Consider the following 27,956-nt stretch of genomic DNA (forward strand, 5'->3'; position numbering starts at 1 on the left):
CAGCTTGAGCTGAAGCCACTCGATTCATGAATAGCAGAACCCTTGATTTTACCTTGTGTATATGCTCTGTGGGTATGAATTGTTTAAAAGGAATACAACAAAACTGGGAGTATTCTGGTTAATGTCTTCTCAGACACATAATGGGATAGACTTCAAACGCTTATTCTCACTTGTCTTGTTTCTACCTAAATGTTCACTACATCAGTAAGACTCCACTATGAGGTTTTCCTTAGACATCTGCATGAAGTATTTGTTAGCTCTTGCTGAACAGGGGGAGAGAGCCTTTACATACTGGACCTAAATTGTATGAAGACTATCACCCAAATTATAGTGATTTAAGAATCAAGGCTATTTTACATTAACCTAAATCTGCACCCAGTACACTGTAATAATAATCACAGAAGAAAAATATTCTGAAACAAAGTGACATTTACATTTGACAGTAACATACATTTTTGCAACAAATGAAACCTAAACAAGCAGCTTTTTCATGGGGAAGGTAATAAAAGCCGGTTAAAATATGAATAAAACCTATTGTAAAGTTGTACAGCAGAAGGGCTAATATTGTCTCAGCCTAGCTTGATAAGTCTTCAAATGTTTTATGAAATTAAATACAAACAGAACCATATCAGGCATATGGGAGAAGGGGCTCAAGATACTTATTCATTAGGAAAAGGCATCCCTGAAGATTTGAATGCCAAGACAGAGCTGTAAGCCCAGATTCTGACTTCTGTTACACTGGGGTAACGCCACTGAAGGCAGATGAAGTTACTCGGTAATAATGGAGATCAGAATCTAGTCTGGAAAATTTGATACTGGAGAATGATTTTTAATGGCGAATTCTGATTGCTACCAAAGGGGGACAGGCTGATATGGAAACATTGCTTGTCCTCCTTCATCAGCAATTAGCTGGACCCTTTATTTTACAATCACCCATCCACTTATGCCAAATATTCTTCTTCTTTGGGTTTCATGGCCATACACAGGGCATGTAACTGGCATGATGCAGGGGGGACGGAAGCGTGGAGGTGGGAAATACATATTCAACATTATTTTGTTCCGGTATAAGAAATACAAATATAGTCCTGCTTAAACTGAGAAACCAGATCAACTTCCATTGAAAGTATTTCTCATTTTATTTACACGGGCTAATGAAAACTGACATCTTTCTCTCGCACTTTGCTGCCCATTGGAGACAACAGATCATATTACATGGAAAGAACTACAAACGGCCTATGCGCAGACTGGGCCTGAGCAGGCTCTCATTTACTTTGGGTTTGCACTGACATAATTTTTCCAACTTCAGACTCCTGATTTTTATGGGTGAACATCCAAGGAGAATCTGGTCCAATGTATTTTTTATGCAGCCATAAAAAAAACTGTAGAGAACACACATAACTCACACATCACAAATGACAGGGACTAAGCTAACGTTCTTGGAGCCCCATTAAAATTTGACGACTTCTCAAAATAAACCACTGTCAATTCTTATCAGTCAGCTGGATCCCTGACAAAGTCTCTGTATCAGTTTACTCTAAAGATAAGAGTCAAAGCCTAGGGTGGACCTTTCCTTGATAAAATTCTCTAAATCTGGTAAATCAGAAGATTGATTTTTTTTCCACTGTAGGTGAAGTACTGAATGTAGTAAAACCAACCCAACTTTGATCCCATTCAGAAATGATTACTTAACTTGCGGAAAGAAAGAAGGATTAAGAAAAGAATCATTTTAAAAGTATTTACTGCATGTCTCTCTCTCGCTCGACTTTTTCAACCTGCAGGTGTCAGCTGCACATTAAAAATATCCTGACAGGCACATGGGAGAGAAGGCCTGAAAATGCTCCTGGCAAATGTACACATGCACCTCAGCAACACATTTTTCAGTGCTGTTCAACTGCAGAGAGCCATGGGGTGGAGTGTACAATATGACTGGTTTCATGGTCTAGGTACAGCTTCAGGCCTCATGTTGTTGTACGCCTTCAGCTCCCAGCGAAGTCAACAGTGGTTGAAGGTACTTAGCATTTTAGAGGGCAGCCTCTGTGTTAATTTTAATCTAATGTCCAGTTAACACAACCGTCATTTAGCCAAAAAGGTTTATGAGGATAAATGCCTTCTCTCCTATAAACTAAAGATTGATACAAATGCATTAGTTTTTCTTTTAACTTCTTCAGTCTTTTTCCTAACTAAAGATGCTCAAAACACACTTTTAGATTTGGGAAATGACTTCATTTGGAAAAAGGGTCTATAGATTATACATATGTTGGCAAACCTTTACCTCTTTTCCTCCTCTAGACAAATCCTAAAAGTTTGTAGGCTTCAAGGTAAAGTAAAGCATGTTCAAAAACATTCTCAAAGCCAAACATTGTCATTTGCTTCACAAAGAGTAATTAGCTTTTGAATGGAATTCCAAAATAGGAATAACGTGATGTGAAGTTAGACTTCTTAGTTTTCTGTCCTTCCCCAATTTGCCTCCAATGTTAAAATCTATGCTCCAGTCAGACAGCATTTTTCAAGAGTTAATATATGGCCTCCCATGAGGATGGCAGTTTCTAGGATCCGGCATGGGGTTGCAGGGCTCCTTTATTGAGTCAGCCTGCTGTGTTCTCAAGATCTTAAAACCAGCATAGAAATGAAGGGTTATTTTTGCTGACTCACTTTGATGTCTGATCGGGCTGGTCCTTCCCAAGGTTTAGAGGCTCTGTCTACATGGGGAAACTCAAAAAAATTAATCCAAATGAACTAAAAGTGGGAATTTAAAATGGATTAGTTAAATTGCATTAAAATCCTATGTGGACACCCTCATTCAGAATTAAAGTGGGCTTAACTAAATTTATCTTAATTCAGTTCCAAAGTGAATTAAACTAAACCAAATTAAGGACACTAATTCTGAATGAGTGTGTCCAAACAGAGATTTAATGTGGTTTAACTAATCTGACTAAGGCCACGTCTACACTACCCGCCGGATCGGTAGGTAGTGATCGATCTATCGGGGATCGATTTATCACGTCTAGTGTAGACACGATAAATCGATCCCCGATCGCTCTGCTGTCGACTCCGGAACTCCACCAGGGCGAGAGGCGGAAGCAGAGTCGACGGGGGAGCGGCAGCCGTCGATCCCGCGCTGCGAGGACCTGAAGTAAGTGATTCTAAGTCAATCTAAGATACGTCGATTTCAGCTACCATATTCTCGTAGCTGAAGTTGCATATCTTAGATCGACCTCCCCCCCCCCCAGCGTAGACCAGGCCTACTCACACTTTTAGTTAATTTGGATTAATTTTTCTGAGTGTCCTCCTGTAGACAAGCTTTTAGTCTCTCTTTAACATCTAGGGAATACAGGACAGGGACAGAAAATTGCTGCAGAATAATGTCCAAGGAACAACTAAGCTCAGGACAAAGATGTGGCTGAGGGATATGTTTAGTTTTTACTTAAATTAACAACAAAACACAAACATTCCAGGAAAGAGGTAAATTTGGAACATATCCAGTGCGTGCATGCATGTGCACATGCACAAACTGTTCAAAGCAGAGGGGGAATTTATGAGTGCTTAATGGTGTACAAGGAAAAGATTGGTTTCCGATCAGAGAATTCCCTGATCCTATTGAGTTAAATGTATTTCCATTGAATCCCGGCAGCAAATAAAATTACATCTATTTCAAGTATTCACTAATTTCCAATGAGAAGAAAAAATTGAAAGATTCAATAACACCCTGGCTATGTTTGCAGCATAATTACAGAATCAGAGAAATGTAGGGCTGGACGGAACCTTGAGAGCCTACACAATACTTTTGAAGAGTAAAACCTCTTGGGCTCAGAATTCTGACACTGTTTAAGTTTCATGCCACTCCAACAAAAACATGAAAAATGTTAGCACTAATACCTAAAATATAGATATGAAACAGTAGACTCCACACACATGCACTCACCCCTGGACAGCAAAACAGCTGCAATTCACCCCCTTCTGAGTATCTGAGGAAGCTAACAGCTGTGGCTAGATTCAAACTCAGATACCCCACAGGGCAATGCAATCCACTACTACTAGTCACAACCAGGCTAGCCCTTCCTGACATGTTTGCTGAGCCTATGTGCAATACGACCATTTCAAATCTTCTCCCACTCTTTCATGAGTGCTTTACCATCCTTAGAATCCCTTGGAGCATGGGACGAGGATTGCAAAATTGATCCTCATGATGAAGGGTATGGTACTAAGCATAAAAATGCAGATAGTAGATACTTTTAAAATTCTGGGCAGTGTGTTCCCTGAACTATACAGCTAACTTCTTTCTTTCTTTTCGTTTGGTCTCATTTCAGAGTCTTGCCCTCTGACTCTCATCTTTATTTTCATTTAATTATGTAACACTAATGGTCTGTAAGAAATTCACAGCAGCAGCAACACAGCAGCAGCAGAAGCAATTGTGTGAAATGGATGTTCTACTTCTGGATATTCTCACTCCGCACGCAGCATGTTCCCTTAAAAGGATGCAAGCGTATATACTGAAAGGAGTAGAACTAAACAAAGTCTGCCCCCCCATATATGGTCAAGTTTTACAGTCATACTCCCTCCCGCCTCTAATTTATTAAGCAAAAGGGGATGGAATGCTGAGTCCTAACACAGAGAACAGATAACTAGGACATTTCACTGAGAGAAGATGAAAACTGCTATCACTGGCAGGACTTCCAGGAGCACTGGACAGAATGAAATATTTGGTAGACAGTGAGTTCTCTTTCCTCTTGTTTTCTACCATACGATATTTTTGTATGAAATATAACAGTTGCATACAAGATCAAAATCTATACTTTAAATAAAAAACAAATGGTAGCAGACACTTTGTTCAGTTACCAAGACTTTAGAAACATTTTGTCGCACCTTGTCTGCATTTTTTTCTTCAAAGTTCCAATTCTAAAATGTTTCCTCCAAGCAGCACAAATATACAGAAACAAGTTACGGGGTGAGGATTTGTTACTGACTTGAGAAATAGTAGATTTGTGGTGGGTTGTTGTTTTTTTTTAAAAAAAAGGGTTTCTAGGATTTTCTTTAATAACTATTAACAAAACATAAATCATGTCATTTTGTTAAATTATTTCATGTACCATTTCAATTCATTTTCTTCAGTGGGGTCCCTGAAGTCTTTGAAAAATTAGTGTTGTGCCAAATTATCATCTGAACATTTTCTCCCGCCTATTACTTACAAGTTGGGCTTTTTCTGTGCGTAAAAGCTTTCACCAAAAATGAGTCCCAGGAGAAAAGCAAAGCCATATAAGCATTACACATCTGTGTCATAAACAATGCATGACCTTTTAATACACAGAAAAAAACATACACAAGACACTTATTAGAGCTACAAGGAGCATATTCATTCCAAACGCAACCAGGGCTAAGCAACATTTGTTTGTGTACACTTCAAGGATATGAGCTTTTGTATGAAAGTTTGGCCCTTGGCTTTAAATTTCTAAAACAAAAAAATAAAATAAAAATCTCCCCCTTTGGGGGTTTCGAGTTTATTGAATTTCTCTTGTATTCTGTAATGACAGATTTGAAAAACTTCTCACCATCATCACGATCATTTTAAAACTTTGGTGAATGCACTCTCACTAATCTCTCACAGGCATGGCTCTGTGAGTTACTTATATTCATTGCTGCTGTCTAGAGCTTATTTTGTGAATATATAGTTCTATATCCAGCACTGGCTGCCTTCAAATTTTCTTACACACAAATACTGTACACCCATATTCAGTCATATGGTACAAATATCTCCCAGTACAACACATGTAAAACTGATCCAAGTCCTGTACCTAGGCTTTACTGTACCATACACGCTTTGTAAAGGGATGGAACGGTCGTTTCTATCCTGATCCCCAGGACCTGGCACCTCTCCATCTCAGTCCCTAAGGATGACAATCAATTCACCTGCATAAAGCCTAAATAAATTCAGCTCTGCGTATGTAGTGCTGTCAGAGTGCTAGGCACTTGATTCCACCCAACCCAGGGCCAGTGCTAGAGACACACACAGGCATGTCTATAGCCTACATGTATGCCTATACCTCGAGCTAAGGCATAATTCCCAGCTGGAGGAGGCATACTTACATTAGCACTGATAGAGCTAGTCCACTAAAACCAGCATGTAGCAACCACAGTGCAAGTGTGGGAGGGGCTAGCCTCCCTGCATACAATCCCATCCAAGATGAAAGGCATGTACATTGGGGTGGCTAGCCCCTCTCATGCGACTAGTTGCCTCAAGTAGCTAGCATGGACATGGGGGGGAGGGATAGCTCAGTGGTTTGAGCATTGGCCTGCTAAACCCAGGGTTGTGAGTTCAATCCTTGAGGGGGCCATTTAGGGATTTGGGGCAAAAATTGGGGATTGGTCCTGCTTTGAGCAGGGGCTTGGACTAGATGACCTCCTGAGGTCTCTTCTAATCCTGATATTCTATGATTGTCCCCTCGAGCTGGAATTTACACCTTTGGCTCAAAGTGTAAAACATACCTTGTGAGGCTGGAGCCACAGGTGCAACCTCTTTGTGCCATTTTCCTCGTATCCCTGGAACAAGAGATTCACGTAAAAGTGGACCCCACAGCTCCTCCCTTAGCCTACCACTACTGTCACCCTCGATGCAGGGTTGGTATGAAGGTCCTTTCCACAGGAGGGGCAGAGGTATCTTGTGTGGGCACTGAACCCCAGTCCAATTCCCATGAGTAGTTCCAAAATAGGACTTAAGGGTATGTCTACACTACACGCACTTCAGCAGCATAGGTATAGTGTAGCACTTGCTCCAGTGCTGAAGATTTTTCCATCGCTGTAGTAAAAAATCTGCCCATTTGGGAGGTGGTAGCTAGGTCGATGGTAGAATTCTTCCATTGATCTAGCTGCATCTACGGTGGGGTTAGGTCGACCTACCTATTTCATATAGGGAATGAAACTTTTCACAGCCCTCAATGATGTAGCTAGGTCAACCTAGTTTTAGCTGTAAACCAGGCCTAGAGTGATGCAGAGGCCCTAAATGCACAGGGGCAGTAAATGTATTTTCACTAAGAACATTAACTAAGCAGATCAGTGCAAGGAGCGGACATCCTTGGATTCACATTCACACAGACACAGCAGAAGGCTTGGTTGCCACAGTACACCACAAGGATCAGGACATGAACTTACTGTTATGGTGAAAGGTGATAATGTCCTGCATGTTATGAGTCACTCATGTATAAATACTCAAGAAGTAACTCTGACCAGATCTAGGATGTCATTAAGAGGATCGTGTGGAGTCAAACACCCTTTGTCTGAGAAGCCAAACCTCTTCCAAGGTTCTTTTCTATTGCAAAGCAGCTGCATAAAAAGGGGCTTGATGCTCAGGCTCACCTTCGAAGTGTAGTCCTAGGTGAGCAGCTCTGGGCTAAGGTTTCCCTAGGTAAAGCCCAGGGGCTCAAGCAAGAAAAGGGAGTAGATTCCAGGAAAGACAGAGGCCTAAGACCTCAAAAGCCTAAGCACTTAAGGGTATGTCTACATTGCAATTGAACACCCTCGGCTGGCCCATGCCAGTTGACATGAGTTCACATTAAAGGGATGTTTAATTGCAGTGTAAACATTCAGGCCCAGATGGAGCCTGAGCTTTAGGATTCTCAGAGATGGGAGGGTCCCTAAGCTCAGGCTGCAGTCCAAGTCCGAATGTCTACATCACAATTAAACAGCCCCTTAGCCTGAGCGAGCTGGCACAGGCCAGCAGCAGCTTTTTAGCTGAAGTATAGACATATCCTCAGCAGCCTCTTGGTTCTTCAGTTTAGGTTTTTGGAAGAAGGAGTTGTCTCCATGCAGTTTGTGACCACCTCTGTTAAAGGAAATAGGTCTGTGTACACTTTGTAAATAAGCACATCACACTAAGAAAACACATGACTCTGTACCCTTAAACTTTGCTCTAAACAGGAAACTGACATACCAGGCTATAATGTCTGGCACTGACAAAGGACAAACAACCTGGATAAAGCTATCCGCTTGAAAGCGTTGTGACCCATAGTACAAATTGAAGGATTCTGGCAAAATCTCAGCTGTGGTCTTTAAAAAAAAAAAATCTCAGCTCTTGAAACCTTCTGATGGGTTTTATTCTGGAGCAAATGCTCAGAACTGAGTTGGGAATGGGTGCAACTAACAGAGTTTAGGGGGTTTGTAACCAGAATAGAAATATAATTTTAAAAAATGCTGACTTACTTGTGTTTAAGAATTAAAAAAAACCCAGTTTTTTGGAAATTACTTCTAGCATTTTAATTATCTCAGCACAGTAATAAATACATTTGTCATTCAACCGTAACGAATTAGTTCATTTTAACTTATTGTATCTTTTTAATTATAAATTATTTTAAATTACAGAAAAATCCCTTTACATTAATATTACACATTGATCAGGAAAGGTCAGATTCTGCCACCCTTAGTCACATTGAGCAATCTTTGACACCCTGGGTACCCCCATCCATTTCAAAGGAATTATTTGCTATGTATGCACTATTCAATATGAGCACAGGTAGGAGAATCAGACATGATAGAACAAGGAATGAGAAAAGAGACCAGGGACGAGATTCTGTGTTGTGTCTAGGAGGCACAGCACAGAACTCCCAGTCCAGACTAGGTATGTATGGTCAGGCAGGGGTAAGGTGCCCCCAGCATAACTTGGATATCCCTGAGGGGCTCTCTAAATTCTGGCAGCCTCCCTGGGTTGTGCTATGGGCTGCATCTCTGTCCAGAATCTCCACAGGCGCTGCACAGTGCATTCCTTCTCCTATGACTCTCCCACCCCTATCCCATCCCAGCTAATTCCCTATGCTGGGGTTTACAAACAGGTTCTCCTGCGGTAGCCTTATAGCTGGTTTCTGCAGTGCCTGTACCAGGGGAATCCTCCCCTGGCTCCACCTGAAATTTTTAGGACTTCTTTTCAGCACTAGAAGTCTTTTAGGTAGGGCACAGGGGGTGGAGTGTGCATGAGGATGCCACCTAATACAATGGGAGAAGAAAGAAGAAAGGAAGGGTTGGAAGAGCTATTGCAATGCACCAACAACTTATGTAAAATTTAATTTCTTCCTACGTCTTACAATTTTCTAACTGAAAATAGGGCCAATGGTAAAAAAAGCAGACAGGGCCCAATTCAGCAAAGTATGTAAGCATGTTCAAATCAATAGGACATTTCATATGCCTAAAGCTAGACATATACTTTAGTACCTTGCTTGAATTGAGGCCACAATGAATAAAAGTCAGCCATTTGATTAAACAAACAAAACAAATAAATGTTTAAAAAAAAATCGAGAAAAAGTATTATGTTGTGCTAAACACGTACTTCCAAGGAATTCATCACCCAGTCTGGCATCTCATAGACACAAACACTATTGCTTACTGAGGGAGAAAAAAAAAATCTGATGCCAAGTCAGACAGATCTGTGTAAATAACGATAAGCTGAAAAGCTTTGCTTTTTTTAGGGGAGGGAAAACATTTTTGATGTGTAGAAATAGATTTGAGGAAACTTGAACAATGTGCAAGTTTATATAGAAAAACAGCATGCTATGAACACACCCAGAAAAGAACAGTTATTTACCTAATGAAAACTGTGGTTCCTCAAGATATTTGTCCATGTGGATTCCACTCTAGGTGCGCATGCACCTCATGAACATGAGATCAGAATCTTTTGACTAATAGTATCCATGCCCTGAACATCCCTGTACCTCCCTCACAGCTGAGGGCATATAGGGAAGAGTGACCCAACTGCTTTTCAGTTCCTTCACTAACTCAGGATCTGAGCAGATATGGACTCTGAAGGAGCAGGGATGGAGGGCAGGTGGGGGATCCACATAGAAAAAGCATCTTGGAGAACCAATTACTGTAAGGTAACTAGCTGTTCTCTCCTTCAAGTCTTTGTCCTTTCTAAATAATAAAGAAGGGTTCTGGAAACATCCAAAGTACGGGGATTTTTTTTTCCACATTTGAGTGTAGTTTGGGGAAGAAAACAGGGAGGTTGATTATTTGGTTTAAACAAAGGTCAGACACTATTTGGTGATGAACTTAGGGTGGTGTCTCAGAACAACTTTATCCCCATGGAAAAGAGTATAACAGGGTCTGCCATTAGTGCTTGAATCTTGTTAACTTTCCTGGCTGAAGTGATAGCTACTAGGAAGCCAGTTTTGTGAGTGTGATGGTAGAAACAACACTAAGAGATGGGGATCAATGGAGTTCCACAAGGCCCATAAGAACTACATTAAGATCCCAGGATAGTGAGACTCCCAAATGGAAGAGGGGGGGAAAATAGGCTTGAACCAGACCTTTTAGAGCAATTTGGAAATAGGGGGATGAGAAAAAACCATATAAATTTGGATGCAAGGGTGACATGCTGAAATGGTAGCTAAAAGGACCCTTGTAGAGCTGAGGGTGAGGCCTGAGAGCTTGACCTGGAAGATATAGTCCATAATCTTGGTCATAGACAATTTTCCAATAGGTCTTTGTTGTGAAGCCCAGATGGAAACTCTCTTCCACTTTGATCTGTAGACTGATCTTGTAGAAGGTTTCCTGCTTTGTCTCAGGTTTTTTTGGACTTCTATGAAACAATCCCTGTTTGTTGTGCTCAACCAGCCAACTTCCAAATAGTCAGATGTAGAGACATGGGGTCTGGGTGGAGAATTCGTCCCTGATTTTGGGAGAGTAAGTCTGACAGATTGAAGAGAGAGACTGACAACTGTGTGGATAAGTGCTGTGGCCTGTAAGCCAATAAAGGGCTATAGGTACTGTTGTAGCTGCATCCTGCCTGATCTTCCTTATGATCTTGGGCATTAGGGGGAGAGGAGGAAAGAAAACCTTGTATGAGGAAAGCATGTTGGTATCCTGGGTTGGTACCTGGCCTGGAGCAGAAAAGACAGCATTTTTTGTTCCTGTTGGCAAAGAGGTCTATCACAGGGAAGCCCCATCTGTGGAATACAAGTTTGACAATGGAGTCCTTCAGCAACTACTCCTGACTGGCTGAGTACCATCTGCTGAGGTGATCTGCCAGCTCATTGTTTCCTATCTCATTGTCAACTTGAAATCTAGACAAGCCCTATAGTTTCTAGAGCTAGGTAAGAAAGAGAGGGATGAGTTCCTGTAATTCACTCTCAGTTCTAGAGAGTGAACCAATCTGATGACTGTGCACGGGGTGCAGGACACTTTTTGTGAGGATTTCCCCCTGGAAAAAACTATCATCCAGATATTGGTAGATGCATATGCCTTGCCATCTCAGATGGTCAGTCACTACTGCTGGAACTGTAAGTAGGCCAAAAGTAGTAATACTCTACACTGATAGCTTTTGCATCTCTGGAGCGGTGAATTCTGTGAGAAGAATAAGCATACGGAGATATGGTCAAGGACATGGCTCACACGCAAACAGAAAAGGTATTGACTGGGTCTATCAGCTAAGGAATAAGTCTGTCACACAGCAGGCATGGGTTGAAGCTGGAGGATTTAGGCTCAGCTATTAGGCAGGAAGGTGCCTCAGCACAGAGTAGTAGTCAGAAGAAGGAAAAAAATTATTAATAAATTTGAAGAAAAGAACAACAAAAAAGAGGCTGCCAACAGGGCAGAAAAAGTTCCTTAATTACCATGTTTAGTTTAGTTTTTGATATTTACAAACTGATTTGATGAAAGGGTGTGATGGAGTAGCAGGTGGGCACTGCTGAGTTCTGTCTCGCTGCCACAGGAGGTAAGCGGGCACTGAAAGGTGGTTGGGCCACGCTGCCCTATAGGCTTTCTGGTAGAGAGGCACAAGCACACACAGGGAACAGGCAACAGTCCCAGCAGATGCTGCAGGTCAAAAGATTCCAGCCCCGACCACAAACGGCACTTGCGCACCATTAGTAGGATCATCCTGGACAAAGACTCAAAGAAGAATGAATAACCCCTAAGGGAAATGCAAAGTCTAACTCCAAAGAACACTGCTTTTTCCTGCTATTCCAAGAACCTGGAAATGAACCACTACCACTTGGCTTCTCATGAAAATAAGATAACTGGTTCCTTTCCCATTCCCACCTTTGTGCTTCTGAAAAGTGCTTTCCCGAGCAAACCTTTGGTGGACCACCAGTTTTTAATATGATCACTTGTTATGCCTGCGTGTACTGTAGTCATATTAGGAGGGCTGGGCATAGAGTGTCTTATTTTCTCCAGGAGGGATATGCATAGGTCCCTAAAGCATTAATGGGAATCTTTCAGAGACATCAAGAGGTTGGGGCATAATGACCAATTCCGCAAATGCCACCATGCATAATTGCTGCTGGCTAAACTGTGACTAGCCTTTATGCAGTTGTGCAGGGAGTAGGAAGGGGCAAGGCTCCCCTGTGTGGTAATGCAGGCTTGTCACAATTGCAGCCCCCAGCATTCAAGAGAGCACAGAGGCTGCAGGCTAGATGCTGCCTTTGGGAGGAGCAATTGGGTGGAGAGTAGGTAGAGCCACAGAGAGAGTGGGCTGGCCAGGCCGGGAGGGTGAGTGTGTAGGCTAAATCCCTAAATGGGTGCAGTAAATTACTTCCAATCCCTCCAATGCAATTAAGCCTCCCTGGGGTACAACGTGCAAATAAATGAAAATACCATAGAGAGGTCCTCTCTACAATACTATATTTCCAGGGTTGCCATTTCTCAGTTGGAAAACCCAGAACAAAAACTATTTTGTTAGCTAAGAGCATTTTAATCTGTTTCGCTTATGAACATATTGGAAAGTTTTGCACAAGGTGCAGCTTGTACAGGATTTAGCTTTTTCTCCTTGGAGGTTTGTTTTGTTAAGTGTGCGGGATCCCAACAGGTGGAGTCATTGGGATGTGCCACACCAAGCACTATTCTCAAGTTGCGTTTGCCACCGGTTCAGGATTCAATTCCATAATGGATGACTTTGTGCCTTCTTCCATAAATGTTACTAGAAGTGACTCCCCAAGGGAGTATTTCGTTCAGGACAGAGATCTTGTGCCCCTCTGCCTTGTGAAATCTGAATCATTCCATACACAAAAGCTCTTATAGAACCACTATAAGCAGCTGTTGACATATACAGTAACAGGCACATGGCGGTTTCAAAAGCAAGGACACAGATGGAGACAAGGTACAGTATGTGTTAATTTGGTAAAAACAAATTGAAAATGCAAACATTGATAAGAATAAACAACAAGACAGAGAGAGGTGTTTTGGCAGAAACATCTTCTAATAGCATTTGTGGTTTGCAGACAATAAAACCACTTGGTTCAGAGCTCACCATTCCTCTTATGCAAAACTGCACAGACGTACCATAGATCAACAATGGCTCTGATGTCTGACTGCACAGAGTTCATAGCACAAGTGAAGCAAAATTTGACCATTTGGCAGGGATGCAACTGGGTACAATAGCTGTTCAGCAGTAATTCTTAAGGCTATTTTATGCCATTCATTGACCATTCGTTTGAATCACTTTTCAACAGCATTCACTTCTATTTCTGCCCTTAGTTGCAGTCTTTTAACCCCTTACTGGCAGGAAGGGAAAGGATTACAAGAAGAGCGGATGCCTGTGATTCATAAATTCCAGTGCATGACAACGTAAGTCCTTCAAGAGCTCTGGGCCCATTCCAACCTCTGAGGACCACCTAGGTTGCACAGCACAAAGGCTACTCCCTGCTCTAAGAGAGAAGTGACCCCCCCCTTTTAGCCGCTGTGACCAGCTAGATTAGGTATTCCATAACTGCCCCATTCCCAAGAGCACAGTCTGTGACTCTGCCTTAGCTCTATGGCCCATACACCTAGAAAATGGCTGTCTTTGCTAATCTACTGCACACCGCTGGACTACCACCCTGCATCCTTTTCAGATTCCTTTCTCCTGTGGCGGACTCCTGTGTCAGGCACAATGTAGGAGTTAATCCAGTGCATGTAAGCAGAGAACAGCAAAGAAGAATGTTTTCGTTAAAGGCAAGCTGGCAGGTGTCTTTAATTTCTATTTCAAGGCTTCTGGAAAGCACACAAGAGTCATCCGTGCATAGAAGAAACTAAAGAACAACAATACATTAACTCAAGTGAAGGGGTGCTGAGAACTTGGCAAATATTTGTTTTTGTCTATACTGGGCTTTCCTGAGAGGTCACAGAGGCCACCTGGGCATCTGTACTGTAAGAAAACAAAACATTAGCTAGGAACAGTATGTGCATGAAGATTCCTCTCACCTCTCAAAGTCAGACAGACAAATCATTTTATATTCTATGCCAGAGTCACTCACTGTAAACTCTCAGATCCTCAGCAGCTAGGTGCTCTATAAATACAAAAACGTTTTATTATTATATTGACAGCACTTTACTCTTTTGCCTAACTGGCTAAAGTAGATTGAAAACAGGAGGGGAGCTCTCATTGTGCTGGCAAAGGAAAACAGGGAGATATGAGGTTATCCAAACCATAAGCACTCCCCCTTCCTTTTAGAGGAGGGGAGAGTTGTGTTCCCTCTTTTCTACCCCCACCCCACCCCTCTGTACTTTAACCTCCGTTTTTAACTCCAGATCATCAGTTTTTCAGATAAGGCCAATGGTGCTTCATTTAAAAATTTGTAAGTCTTAGCCAGAGGAAGCGATCAGAAGAAAAAGACCTCACACTGGGAATGGATGTATGACCAACAATTATTTGCTTGTATAGACATACCTTGATGATGCCAGCTGGTTCCAAAAGGAACATGCCCAGGTGTACCCTGACAAAGATGCAGAATAAGTCTGCACAGATCCCACCAAATCCACAATACGTGGCCCAAAACACTGTAGGAAGAGTGCTGTAAGCTGAAGTATATTTTAGGGTAGAATACTTAAAAAAAAAATCTATAGATTTAGATATACACTTAAAGGTTAGTTCCACAGTATCTCTGCCCCACTACCTCTCAAATTATATGAAATCTTTGTTTGTCCACCCTGTGATTCAGAGAGAACAAGGGCTGCTCGGATAAAGAATAGGAGAACACATTGCAGCTTCTCAAACCCCGGAGGTCAGTCAGCCTTGGAAGCAAACACATGAGGAGGAAGAGAGAAGAGGAAAGGGTAGAAAAACACGGACACCATTTGAACAAACAACTTCATGCTTTTGTATAAACTCGCCTGTCATAAATCACAGTGACGACAAGAGCACTGGAATAATCAGCAGTGTCGGCAAGACCATACCGTACTACTTGATGTTCCACCTGGACTATCTGCCTTTAAATCAAACTAGCCCATTTATTCCTTTACGAAAACATCCTGAGGATTTTAGAGAGAGATGAAACAGACAGGTTTCTGTGTGAATTGAACAGAATCCTTGTGGAGGTTCGCGGTTTGGAAAGGAAAGGAGGAAAATGATTTGATTTTAATTGTAACTTATTACAAATGAAGAAGTCAAAACTATAGAATGAATCAGCTTTTTTTCAGGCTCACATAAACACAGTGTAATGGGTAGCTCATACCCCAAATTAAAAAAGGAGATACCCATTCTCCACAAAAAGTGACCTCTCACCAGCAACTTCTCAGTACAGAATTTCTGCTACAACTCCCCTGACTCCTTTCATAGCTCCATCCCTACCAGGGTGGCTGTTTGGCCTCCTCAGATTTAGCCCATAAGAGATGCAGCAGACAACTTCTTGTTCCTAAGGAATGAGCCTCAAACGTGCAGGGACAGAGCCTTCCTTCAGGGTAAACTGGCTGTAAAGCAAGATTTGGCCTAGGGACAACTCCCAAAACCTCTTCAAATAATATTGTTTATCTGCAGTGGGAGACACTCTAGGCTGCCATCTGTTCTGTTCTGTTCATTGGAGAAAACCCTAGTGCTTGTGACAGCAAGCTGTCCATAGTAAGAGTTAATAAGCCTTTGAAGGAGCGGGGCCCTTTGTTTTAACCTCTGTTTTATTCACAAACACAGGGTGGGCTGGCATATCAATTTGCTTTTCTGTTACATTCCTTAATTTGTGTCTTTTTTTTATTAAACCACTATTGGCCTTTTGGCAGTAGATCCATAGGAACACCTGCGGTACATTCATGGTAACACAAATTTACTGAAAGACAATAAGACAGGTACAGCATTAGGAAGATTACAGATCTTCTATTAACTACCTATCCGTCCACTGCCATATGCAGTCTCATCAGAATACATAGTGAAAGGCTGGTTTTCCCAGTTAATGTATACAAGGTGCAGCCCATTACAGCTAATGAAAAATGTATGTGGGAAGGTCAAAGGGGAGCATTTCTTAATACAGGCACACTTAACAGTGCAACATGCTAACGGTTGAGAAAATGCATTTAGAGAAAAAAACATGCTCCTTACACAGCTAGTTTTAAACACAGCTCCTTACACAGCTTTTTTGTATTTCCTGTCCCAATGACGGCCCAGTCTTGCTCCTATAGGAATTTAAAGTGTATAAGCAGACCCTATCCAAATCCTAACCTTGAGGCAGATCAAGTCCATGTTTTCTCGTACATTTACTCTGTCTCAACCCTTTCCTTGCCTCTTAACTCAGGAAATTTTTGAGTACACGCCATGATCTAATATCCGAGGTCAGTCCTGAAAGCTGGGAGTGCCCAATGATAGTACATCATTATTCTGGGCTAGACTGAACGTTCAGGCTCAGCTCTGAGTAAGGGACATTGGATGGCTGCACCACACTGGTCGCAGCCCAGGAAGGAATTGTGCCTCAGAGTAGCAGTTCCTCCTCTGCTCCCCTATTGGTTTGCAGAATGGTAGAGACAGTAATTTATGGAAGTCCCTGGAAAAGCCCAGCTTACTTCCCCCTCACACCTAGCCAGCTATTCTGGCCAGCACATAGGGAGCATCTCCTGCTCTCTTGCTTACAATGAAGTCTGTTTTTCACCAAACTCAGACCCAAGTAGGGAGGTTGGTGGGAGGGGAGGGACTTACTCTTCCTTATTCTGCTGCTAGGTAATAAAAATGAAAAAAAAAAAACTTAGCCCTAGTAACGCACACAATCCAAAAATCATACACTCCTGCAGTATGCTGTCTTTGGATTCAGCCCCTTTCTTCCTAGGAGCTGCATCTGCATAGTGCAGCCATTGCAGAACCCAAGATGCACAGTTGATCACAATCCACTCCTTGTGGAAATTTCCAAGATGTTCAAAGACACTCATTCTCACCTCTGACTAAGAATACATTTGGTGGCATTCCTACAACTGTCCTGGACCACGTTATGAATAAACCCTCATCCTCAGCACAGCTTAAATTGCACAAGCACAATGACCACTCCCCCTCAGTCCATTGTGATATTGGGGACAGCAGTGCTAGAAGGATTATTCTGAATGGTTAGATGGTAACAACTAAAATATAAAAGGGGGAAACACCCTATTTTTTCATACCATTCACTTCTGTGGAGTTGGCTCTCAAATTATTTTTTTCTTCATTTGTCAGAAAATAACTAAACCCAAAGTTCACCATAAAACAGACTAATTGTGACTTCAGGCTGTTCCACTCTCTTTTAATGTGTGACAGGTGACTACAGATTTAGAAAAAATTATGATGAAATGCAGAAGAACTCGAACAAATTCTGCCTGCTCTGGGTTTTATGAGGCTTGGGCAAGTGTACAAGGGAACTGTCAACAGTTGCCCAGGGAATTCTTGGCCTATTACAGCTGCTTTGAATCAACATTCAAACCAACATTACAAAGAAATCAAAACATCTTTCTCTGAAGCAGGGTGAGAAGTCCTGTTTCCACGTGGAATCTCACACTGCAGATATGTTTCTTCAGTTCTGAAAGGCTATTAGTTTGCAGTTGAAACTTAAGGAGTGTCCTTGACTGAAAGGGCATGGTCATTAAATATTTGCCTGAAAACTAATCTCTTAAGGAAGGGGAAAAAAACCCATATACATCCGAAATGTGCACTGCCATGACCATGGCATGAAGGAATGTGTTCATCAGTACAAACTAGGATAATGAGGCTGTGGACAGACAGCCAAAAACACAGCAGGCCTATCCAGGCAAACATCTAACTAGATGTAACACACTGCACATATCACTGCACATTATCACATATCACACTGCACATATCACATCCTGCATCAAAGAGGAGTTGGATTTGCTCCCTTGGACACATTTAGAATATATAGATCATTACCACTCTATCTGCATATTTAAGAAACATCCACTGATGAAACAATAATGGGATCTGTTGCCAGCATAATATATAACATACAATGGCAGATAGATACCACCAAGCAAAACCAACATGCGTTGCTAGAGAAGAAATTAGTTGAAATGAAATTCTCTCTCTCTTTAAATCCTCTTTGACAGGTTATTTTTGTCTAACCAAAACAATTATCTCCTTAATGTGAATGACAGCTGGTACAATGAAATTTTACATTTGTTTATAAGGTATATAGGCGTATATAGGACTTGCACTATGCAGATATTTTTAATTCAGTGCTCTAGTGCCCTTTAAAAAAAGAATAGCAGCACCTAGTTTGCATCAGTAGTACATATGCTAACATAAAAGTTTGTGATATCAAGTTTTAGGGGCCCCAGTTTTTATACATTATTCCTTGAATGTACTGAACTATGTTTTTGAAGGCTTGGTGCAATTGTCCTTCTGATTAACCAACTTTCTGACAGTAATATTTCCATTAGTGCTTCTGCTCAGTCTAATTTAAAAGCACTATACAATTGACTTAGCTGGAGACAGACATCTTAAAAAATGTACCGCAACTCTACTGCAGATAAGAGAGAGAGCGTGAGACTGACTTATCTTTCTTTGGTAGTGTGTTCAGAAACAAGGTCCCGACTTGCATATATACTCAAATCACACTCACATCTCCATTGAGATGTCATGCACATGGAAAGTGGGATTTTAACCTACTTGCAGTCTTAATTTGGGAAGGGCCCACTCGTTATTCAACATAAAGGACATTTTAAAATCAAATGCCATTCAGGGAAGGGTGCTAGAGTTTAGGATTCTCAGTCTCAACAGTGTCCTTTATGCTGGGTAGCTTTTCTCCTTAATTAAAGCTAGATAATACTTAAAATATACAGGAAATAAGACAGAAAAAAGGAATCATGAAGAAACTACAAGCTGTAGAAGGACCAAAAGACAGCAAAAACCCATACGGTAGGTATAATGAAGAACTCTTGGATAGATTTTTGCCAAAGCTATTACTAAGCAGCGGGTAGGAACATTGTGGGATTGTACTAGGAGGCTTAGCTGCACCCTTGCCATGGCACGTTGGCACTTGCTGTCTACAGTGGCACTTCAACAGCTGCAGAGGCACGCTTAGCTTTGCTCAGAGCAAACGCAAGCACCGTGGTAGTGTGAACCTCTGTGCATCACTGCAAACACTTGTGTGCAGACGTACGGCATTTTACAGATGTGCTAGAGGGTTGCAATGGTGCTTTTAACTCCATAATTCCCTGACCCTTGCTCTTCTGCTGTAACTACTAGACTGTCTATTCTGCCTTTCAAATCTACCCAACTTTCTCTTTCATATAGAAACCACTTTTACTTATCTGGAGGCACTCATTTCAGAGAGCATTAGCTAAATGTCAGTGTTCTGTTTGCTTTGGATCTGCCGGCTGTGCAGAAATTAGACACTGAAGTACACTTTGTTATGATAAAGGTTTGGTAAACAGGGTGTACCTTCATTTTATACACAACGCACACCAAGGCAAGTGTTGCCAGAGAAATGAAGCCTGATGTATGGAGTCTCAGGAGGTAGACACTGCCACAATCCTGTTGATGTTGGATCACATTAAAGCAGATGCTTCCTGTCAACTGCTACACTTTCCCCAAAGTACATATTAGTGTATTCAAACAATCACTTCAACCAAACATATGTCAAGGGCCTCTATTTAAACATCTTAACTGAATTCTCTTGTAATCCAGTGTTCCATTTGTTAGTACCGTATTCCTAAGCAACATTAAGTCCTCTGGATTACCGCTTCCTTCTGTTTAAGTTTAATAATACACAGTGAAAAACTATTAAACACAGCTCCACATACAGAAGAGAACACATTAACATGGCTGCATCTAACTTTCTAAATCCTTTGGAATGTTTCACATACCATAAGGGGTCTTTATAAAATAAAAGGAATGCTTCAAAGGTAATTATTTACACTAAACTGTGGCTGGTCTTCATGTGGCTGCACCATAAGGACAGACGTGATTACAGAGAGGAACTATGGACTGCCCACCATCACACGTTAGCATTGCCTCCATAAGAGCTGTCAAGAATCACAGTCCCCATGTTCTAGACGTGTAGGGGTACTACTGAGTTGATCCTCTCTCTCTCTGAGGAGACAGCACCATGGCTCCGCCCCTCCCATAAACTGGACAGTAGAGATGGTTGGCCAACTGAAGGCATATATTCACACATACACATCCTCAGCGCAACTGGGTAGCGCTACAAGGCCTCCTGGTGCTTTTCCTTGGCCAATGTAACGAGCATTTTGTTACTTCATTATTCCGATGAAGTGAGCTGTAGCTCACGAAAGCTTATGCTCAAATAAATTGGTTAGTCTCTAAGGTGCCACAAGTACTCCTTTTCTTTTTATTTTATACCTAATCATTCTAGTTGATACCAGGAAGAAGAGATATTACTTATTAGTATAGATAGGCAAACCATTTAGGATGAAAAAAGAATTAGCCCAAATTGTCTTTCATCCCCTCAACAAAATCCACACTTTTTTTTGTAGCATGGACCAGTTTAGAAAGTCCCTTTCTTAGGATCCGATTCCACTGAAGTCACTGGGAGCTTTGCCACAAACTTCAGTGGAAGTAAAATCAGGCCCTTATTCCTAACTTCTCTTTTTTACCTTGACGCTCTCCCCACTGCTGCTTTTGCTGCTTCGACCAGACCCAGCTACAGACCCTGGCTATCATCTTTTTGACTCCACATTCTCTCTTGACATGCATATCCAGTTCTGCATAACATTTCCAAGACCCAGACCTTTCTCTCTTCCCATCCTGTAAAAACTGGTGGAGAGAGACTATCATTTTAAGAGGTGCTGCAGTTCTGTCTTTTGTTTATGATGGTAGGATAATGAATATATAATTACAGTCACAGTGCAGAATATAAGGGAATACATGTGTTATGCTCTGGTTTTAGTCATCATTTTGATTATAGGGATAGGATGAATATTCACAGAAAATATATTATGCTATCACATTTTTAGCACAGAGGATTCTCTGTGGTGAACCTCTGCTCCCAAACAATATAGATGAAAAGTGTATGTTAATTACAAATGCAAGATTCGCTTTGTGGACACTGAATTCTGATCTTGCTGGATCAAGGAGGTGTCAGGAGAGACGTGGAAGCCTATTTTAACCAAGACCTACAAGGCCATCTTGGAGCTTTTACTCTTAAGCCTTAACAATTCATATTTCTTATAGTAACTAACAGCATATGACACAGTTGTCATCTTCTAAGGACAGGCATGAGATCATTTCCTCATCTTCTGCCAGCACTAATGTTCATGGTATACACTTTAATTACTCCTGGTTTCCTTTCCCGTGCATGAGCACACAAACAGTTTTATGAGTGAATACGAAACATGGTTTTATCAGAGTTCTCCCCTGAGTATGGCAGGCCAGCCCACCAGAAAGGCATAAAAAGGACCAACAAAAGATATATTTGTTCATTCTGCACAGTCTATCTCCCACAATAGACAAAAAGTTACATCTTTTAAATATTAATTTATTAAGAATGGCAATTTCTTCTCTATTTACATACTAAGATAATAAAGATTAATATTAAATACCATATTTTTCCCTACTCCCATGTAGAACTGCACAAATTTGATTTTTAGGTTCTCTTTTGTGACTGTACAGGGAATGCACTTTGCCTTCAAAAAGGCAACACCTTTCCCAGTTCTATGATCATGCATAGGCTACACAATAGGTGAGTTTCTATAGTTTTTCTTTCAAGTTAGCCATTTAACCCACAACAATGGAAGTAAACATGCTGTAAACATATAGGGCTTGATTCTCTACTTTCTTCCACCCATTTTACATTGGTATAATTCCATTGACTTCAACAGAATTTTTCCTAACGTACACGGTTGTAAATGAAATTAGAATCTGGCTCACAGTGAAATCTACATAAAATACTACTTCCCTAAGTAACCCCAGTCTTAAAAACCACTTCAGAGTATGCACAAAGATTTCAGATACAAGTTTTCTAAAACATTGTAAAGATTGCCTCTTCTATACAACCAATTTTTGCTGTAACTTGGGTGGTCATTTAAGGCAAGTTTCACTGTAAAACTTGGAATCAGTGATGGCTTGGCCATTCATTCAGGGAACTCTTCTTTGGAAAAGGCATTTGTGATATTGCTTGCAGTGTTCCAATGCACGTACTTAGCACACACATGGAAAAAGTGATTTGCAGTAGATAAAGTAATGACCATTTATTATTAAACCTCAGTTCAACTTTAAAGTCTAGCTTGGAGTCCTAAAGAAACGGTTTCAACATGTGCACTCAGTAAAGTAGCCCTTTAAAAAAAAATCACACATATTAATCAGGACAACGCACTTGAACCACAGGATCTCAGAGCTCTAGCAAGTCAGTAAGAGAAATCAAGCAATTTAGACTGTCTTAAGCCACAATGGAAAGTGGAGAACTAGAGGACTCCAGCTTCTAGCACTTGTAGTCTTTCAATCTTCAAGGAAAACAAAAACAACCCTAAAGCAAAAGCAAACAAACAAGAAACAAAAATCACATGCACCATGTATGCAGTAACTAGACCTAATGTTAATAAACATTTGTAGGAATGGCTGGGAAAATATGTACATCTTTAACTAACTTCCATCATTATCAACCACTCTGTTCTATTTTTTAAAATAAGCCTTAGCCCCATAAAAATAACACTGGTAATGTTGAAACAAATTAAGCAGTAACTCACTTGAGACCATCTGGAAACCAACAGATCAAGTAAACATGGTCAAGAATCTACATCAACTGCTGAGAGTGTTGCTGAGGTGGACTTCAGTACGTTCATAGCCTCTAATACATTTAGCTACTACATGCGCGCGGAGCCGGGGGGGCGGGGGGGGGGGCAAATGTGTTTAAAATGTCCTAGAAATCCCGAACTGTAGGTCCAACATGACTCTTCTCTATTTCCTTTTAATGAAACCATGGTATCTCATGAAAAAGATAGATTCCATTTTACCAAGGGGAATTTTCAGAGACCTACACGGAGTGTGTGTTTGGGGCCGGAGAGAGGGAAACCTGAAAATACTGCGTAATTTCCTTAAAGGCTCAACATTTATGTACAGTAGGGAAAACTTCTTTGAAAAATCCATCAACCATCAAGGGCATGTGAACTGTCAACTTTAAAAGCCGTTGTCAGTTTCAAAAGTCCCATGAGTAGGGACCACACTGTATTACTATCCTTGGTTTTTGGATTGCCATTAATCTTTTCATGCTATTAATATTTCATTTTTAAAACCACTGTTTCCCGACTAGACACCATTTGGTATAGACAGCCACTTATTTATCAGTCCTAGGATAATATATGCTTGGACACCACCTGTTCAGATTCCAGCTGGTTGGAATAATAAATGCTATATCACAACTGATTATTTATAATCTTTTTAAATGTTCACTTAGTGTTGCATTAGGCCTTCATCTTTCTCTCGCTCTCTAACTTTTATAAATATTATAAGTAGGACTGTCGGGTTTAGTCTTAAACCAATATTTATTAGGAAATGGACTAAAGTAATTATGGTCAGGAATTACTGGTAAATGCTTGTTGATCCAGAAAGAAGTCAAATGGTTATTTCCTGTTTCCTGCCTGTCTGCTTTGCCTCAGGTTTTGAGCTGTTTCCGTCCTAATGAAGGACGGGCAAACTAGACTATTATTTTATCCAAGCTACTTGAAAGTTGAAGCAAAATTTTGAGATATGTGAAGGTTTTATAACTTAAAATACGTTTTCATTTTTACATACTTTTGATTTCCTTTTGGAAATGGAAGCACCAAAATACCACAAAGTTTCTGGGTATCACCGTATTTCCAGTCTAACCAGAAGCAGGCAGTATCAAGTATATCTGGAGATATCCAAGAACAGACTAATTCCCAATCCCGTTTTGCAGAGGCAGGAGATTGTGTAATTCAGTTATGGTTTAGTTGTTTATTCAAACTGAAAACTTGTAAAGATCCTCAATTCATGGATACTGACCAAAAGCAGGGATGACTGGCCACAGGGAACATGCATAATGCAAAAAAAGGTGCATTGGTTTCTCCAGTTAAGCAATTATTTACCAATAAGTTCACCCTAAAAACCTCAATCAAAAGTTGTCAAAAATTTTAGAAAGCCCGATCGCAAGATTTCACAGTTTTGTAGGCTGCCACATGAGCTTGGTGAAATTTGTTATGGGTTGTGTTAAATCCTCATTCAAACTGATGCCCTTCATTTAAGATAGTTATAAGAGACAGTTAAGTGGGCACACCTAAAACAAGGTCTAATAGAGTTTGCCCAGAAAGTAGCACCTTGTGGGCATTGGGTTCCACTTAGTATTGACAGCAGGTGTGTGGGTAGGTGGGGGAGAGAGAACACACAAAAACTGAGAGCAGACAAGAACAGATAGAGAGGCAGAGGCTAAAAAGCACAAAAGACAAGCAGTAACCTAGGAGAACAAAGTGACCCTGGGAAAAGCTGGAGAGAGTGTTTTTGGACAAGGTGTGTTGGCTAAAGAGACTTGGGGCTATAAACTAAAATACTGCTCCTTTTGTTATTAGTTCCTCCCACGTTCAGAAAAGCAGAATTTTGCACATTTCTTGTAAATGAACAAGATGGCATCAAAGAGAATACCAGACTCCATCAATTTCTACTTCCAACTGGAAAACCCCAGGGCTCCAAAATTTGACTAGCTGCTTGCCTTGAAAAGGGGCAACAATATCAAAGATTTAAGAAGTCACAACTAATGTCAAGACCATGGTGATAAAAATAAAACTTGCTCCCTTACCTGTCCAGTGCTGTGCTGGTAGGCATGCTTCTACCGAACCCTCGAACACCCATCTGACGGAAATATGGAATGCAAGAAAGATTGGCGGCAATAATTGCCAGTGAATCAGAAGGGTTCACAAAGAAACCATTTTGACCTAGGATCATATAGCGGTCCTGAAGAGACAAGAAAGAGAAAATGTCAGAGAGAAATCAGGTGGAGTACCTCATCACTGCAAGCTTATCATCTCCCTATCAAACCACATCTCCTTCCAGCCCAATGAATGAAAATTCCAAGATGCTCCCTGTTTCCAGTCTCCTACATGGCATTTTGGTGGGCTTGTGGCTACCCTAGTGTAAGATAATCTTTTTGCTGATGATATGTACAAGCCAGAGACAGGCAGTTAATTTGTATCAACTGAATATTGACAACAGTATATAGCTTTTGTACCTCAATAGCCTCTTTGTCCTTTTCCTCCCCACCTCTCTCTCACCACATATACACCTGTCTTGAGAGGACACCAAGTTATTGCTATAATACTTTGCTGTTTATATTGCTGGTAGCAAGAACACAAGATTTAAAAAACAAAAACAAACACAGAGCTTGTGATTCAGTGCCTGTCTTAAGTGCAGAAAATTCACTTAGCTGAAGCACAAAAGGAATTTTAGAATCTCAGCCAAAATTAACTTCATTCAGTTGCCAGTTACTAAGATAGAAAAAATTCAGCATATGTAAATGAGGGAGACTATCTGTGAAGTTATGCAAACACTAAGACAAATTGGGCCAAATATTTAGTGTCCCCTCAGCCTGACCTACAAATTTGCAGGGGCAATCAACTGAGGGCACAAATGATATCATTTGGACGTGATTTGTGGGAACAACTGCTATCATCTGTGCATGCAAATAACTGCATCCTCAAAATTGGGCCTATTATGCTTCAATGTCTAACAGATGCACTAGCAAAGATGACATCCTTGATCCAAAACCCAGATTGGCTGTAATACTTACTCCATCAGCATCAAAAGCAGCTCCAAATCCATATTCTCCTCCTTTCATAGCCTCCAGCAGGGTAGTTGCGTATGTTAAGTTTGGGTCAGGAAGTTGCCCACCAAAATCCTCCAGAGGAATACAGTTTATTGCAGAATTTGCAGGAGCTCCTAATTCATCACACAGGACTTTCCTTACATAGGGTCCCATAACTACAAAAAGAATTTGCAATCGATTTTCAAGAGCATACACACTTCAAATTCCAATATTCACAGCAACATGGAAACTTAATAGAAGACTTAACTAGTGCATTCGCATTGTACACACATCTCTGTCATACCAACTGACAGAAAAACAAATATTTCACTGAACACTGTGTAATTCCCCCTCCTCCCTCTAGGGTTATCAGTGGGAACTCTGTTAGCTCAGATAGTAGACATCCATGCTTTTGCTACTGAGTAACTCTGTTAGCTGGTAACAGTAGTAGGCTCTTATCCCCTATGTTGGTCAACCACACACAGTTATCATACATACTTCGGCCTTGTCTTCACTAGGAAAAAATAGTGTTAGCTAATGCATAGTAACAAACTCATGGTAAAATCCTGGACAAAGCAGTTGTAGTTTTAACATGTGTTATCAACGCAAGGTAAATATTAAGGGAACAAACACATTGGGAGTGTTTACCTTGAGCTGATAACACACATTAAAATTATAATTGCCTTGTCCACATTATTTTACCACGTTAGTCATCACATCCTAGCTAATGTGATAAAAAGCCACCTTTTCCTGGTGTTGATGCACTTTCATTATGCACAGTTTGACCATCTAAACCAGTAACTAAAATTTTACTAACTCCATTCCTCAGCCACAGAATTTGTATTGAAAAAATCTCTTGAGTATTATTAAATATTAATGCCAAATCCCCTACCATCAAATCCCAGAAAAAAATTTTAAATGAAAATGGAGCTGTTAAAAATACAAACTGCATTTATTAGCTAGTGAGCGTGATGCACAGCCACCTGTCAAACTGCTCCTCTCCACCATTCTCTTCTAAATAAAGAGAGAACAATCTTTTAAGCTTAATGCTCATTAAAGGAATCATAAATAAATCCCAAGGTTTTCGATATCTACTGAACAACATCAGTGTAAACTTTCCTGCACCTTGACCTGAAGAAGGTCGTTCAGTCGCCATATCCAGCCTTCTGCCTCTGTTGAGACGACCAATGAGTACAAATTAATGTAAATTGTAATGGTATGTTCATAATGTTTATTATAACTGTGCATAAAGAACCCATAAAAATTCAGACGGCGATGAATTCACTAAAATCCTGCAACAGATTTGAGTTAGTCACCTAAAGATGAAAAAGTCTCTCTCTCCACACACACAGTATATCTTTCTTATTCACAGCCTTCAATTATATAAAAGGTCCATATCTTGTAATTTTAAACACAATATGCAATGATTTATAAACCACATTATAATTTCTGAACAAATATGCTATATATAGACTGTAATGAACAATTACTATCAAGAGAGCACATTCCTTTAATAAGTTCTCTCTTTTTTAATATGCACTGTGATACCTTTATTCCACAAGCTGTTTTTGCTACAGTGATCAACCAAATCCTCAAAAAGAAAAGGAGGACTTGTGGCACCTTAGAGACTAAAAAAATTTATTTGAGCATAAGCTTTCGTGAGCTACAGCAGTGCATGCATCCGATGAAGTGAGCTGTAGCTCACAAAAGCTTACGCTCAAATAAATTTGTTAGTCTCTAAGGTGCCACAAGTCCTCCTTTTCTTTTTGCGGATACTAGCACTACATCATAATAAAATACCCTGAAATAGTTTACAGTATTGGGTATGTTTTAACTTTTCTTGCCACAGAGACTCACGGTCCTACCTCCGTTCATGGCATCAATTCTTATCTTAAGCTGATTGGGTCCAGTCAGCAAGCTTCTGATCATGTTAAAGTCAAAGATAGTTCGAAGCAGATTGAGGTAGATATCCACTGAATCCACTATTTCAACTGGGGAGATAGAAGAAATTACTAGAGTTGATCACATAGACAGATGGACAAACTGAGCACTAACCTC

At 40.7% G+C, this 27,956-nt stretch overlaps 1 protein-coding gene across 1 annotated transcript in view; it reads right to left on the reverse strand.

Annotated features, from left to right (window-relative positions):
- The window catches only part of PGM5 (phosphoglucomutase 5), a 106,954-nt gene that overhangs the window by 53,824 nt on the left and 25,174 nt on the right, over positions 1 to 27,956 (reverse strand). The window contains exons 4-6 of the mRNA XM_048849350.2: positions 27,764 to 27,889; positions 25,884 to 26,074; positions 24,897 to 25,051 (exon numbers count right to left, since the gene is read on the reverse strand). Of these exons, the coding sequence (XP_048705307.2) occupies positions 24,897 to 25,051; positions 25,884 to 26,074; positions 27,764 to 27,889 (472 nt within the window). The remainder of the gene's footprint in view (positions 1 to 24,896; positions 25,052 to 25,883; positions 26,075 to 27,763; positions 27,890 to 27,956) is intronic.

The sequence above is a fragment of the Caretta caretta genome, chromosome 5 (genome assembly GCF_965140235.1).
Source record: "Caretta caretta isolate rCarCar2 chromosome 5, rCarCar1.hap1, whole genome shotgun sequence".
Taxonomy (NCBI): domain Eukaryota; kingdom Metazoa; phylum Chordata; order Testudines; family Cheloniidae; genus Caretta; species Caretta caretta.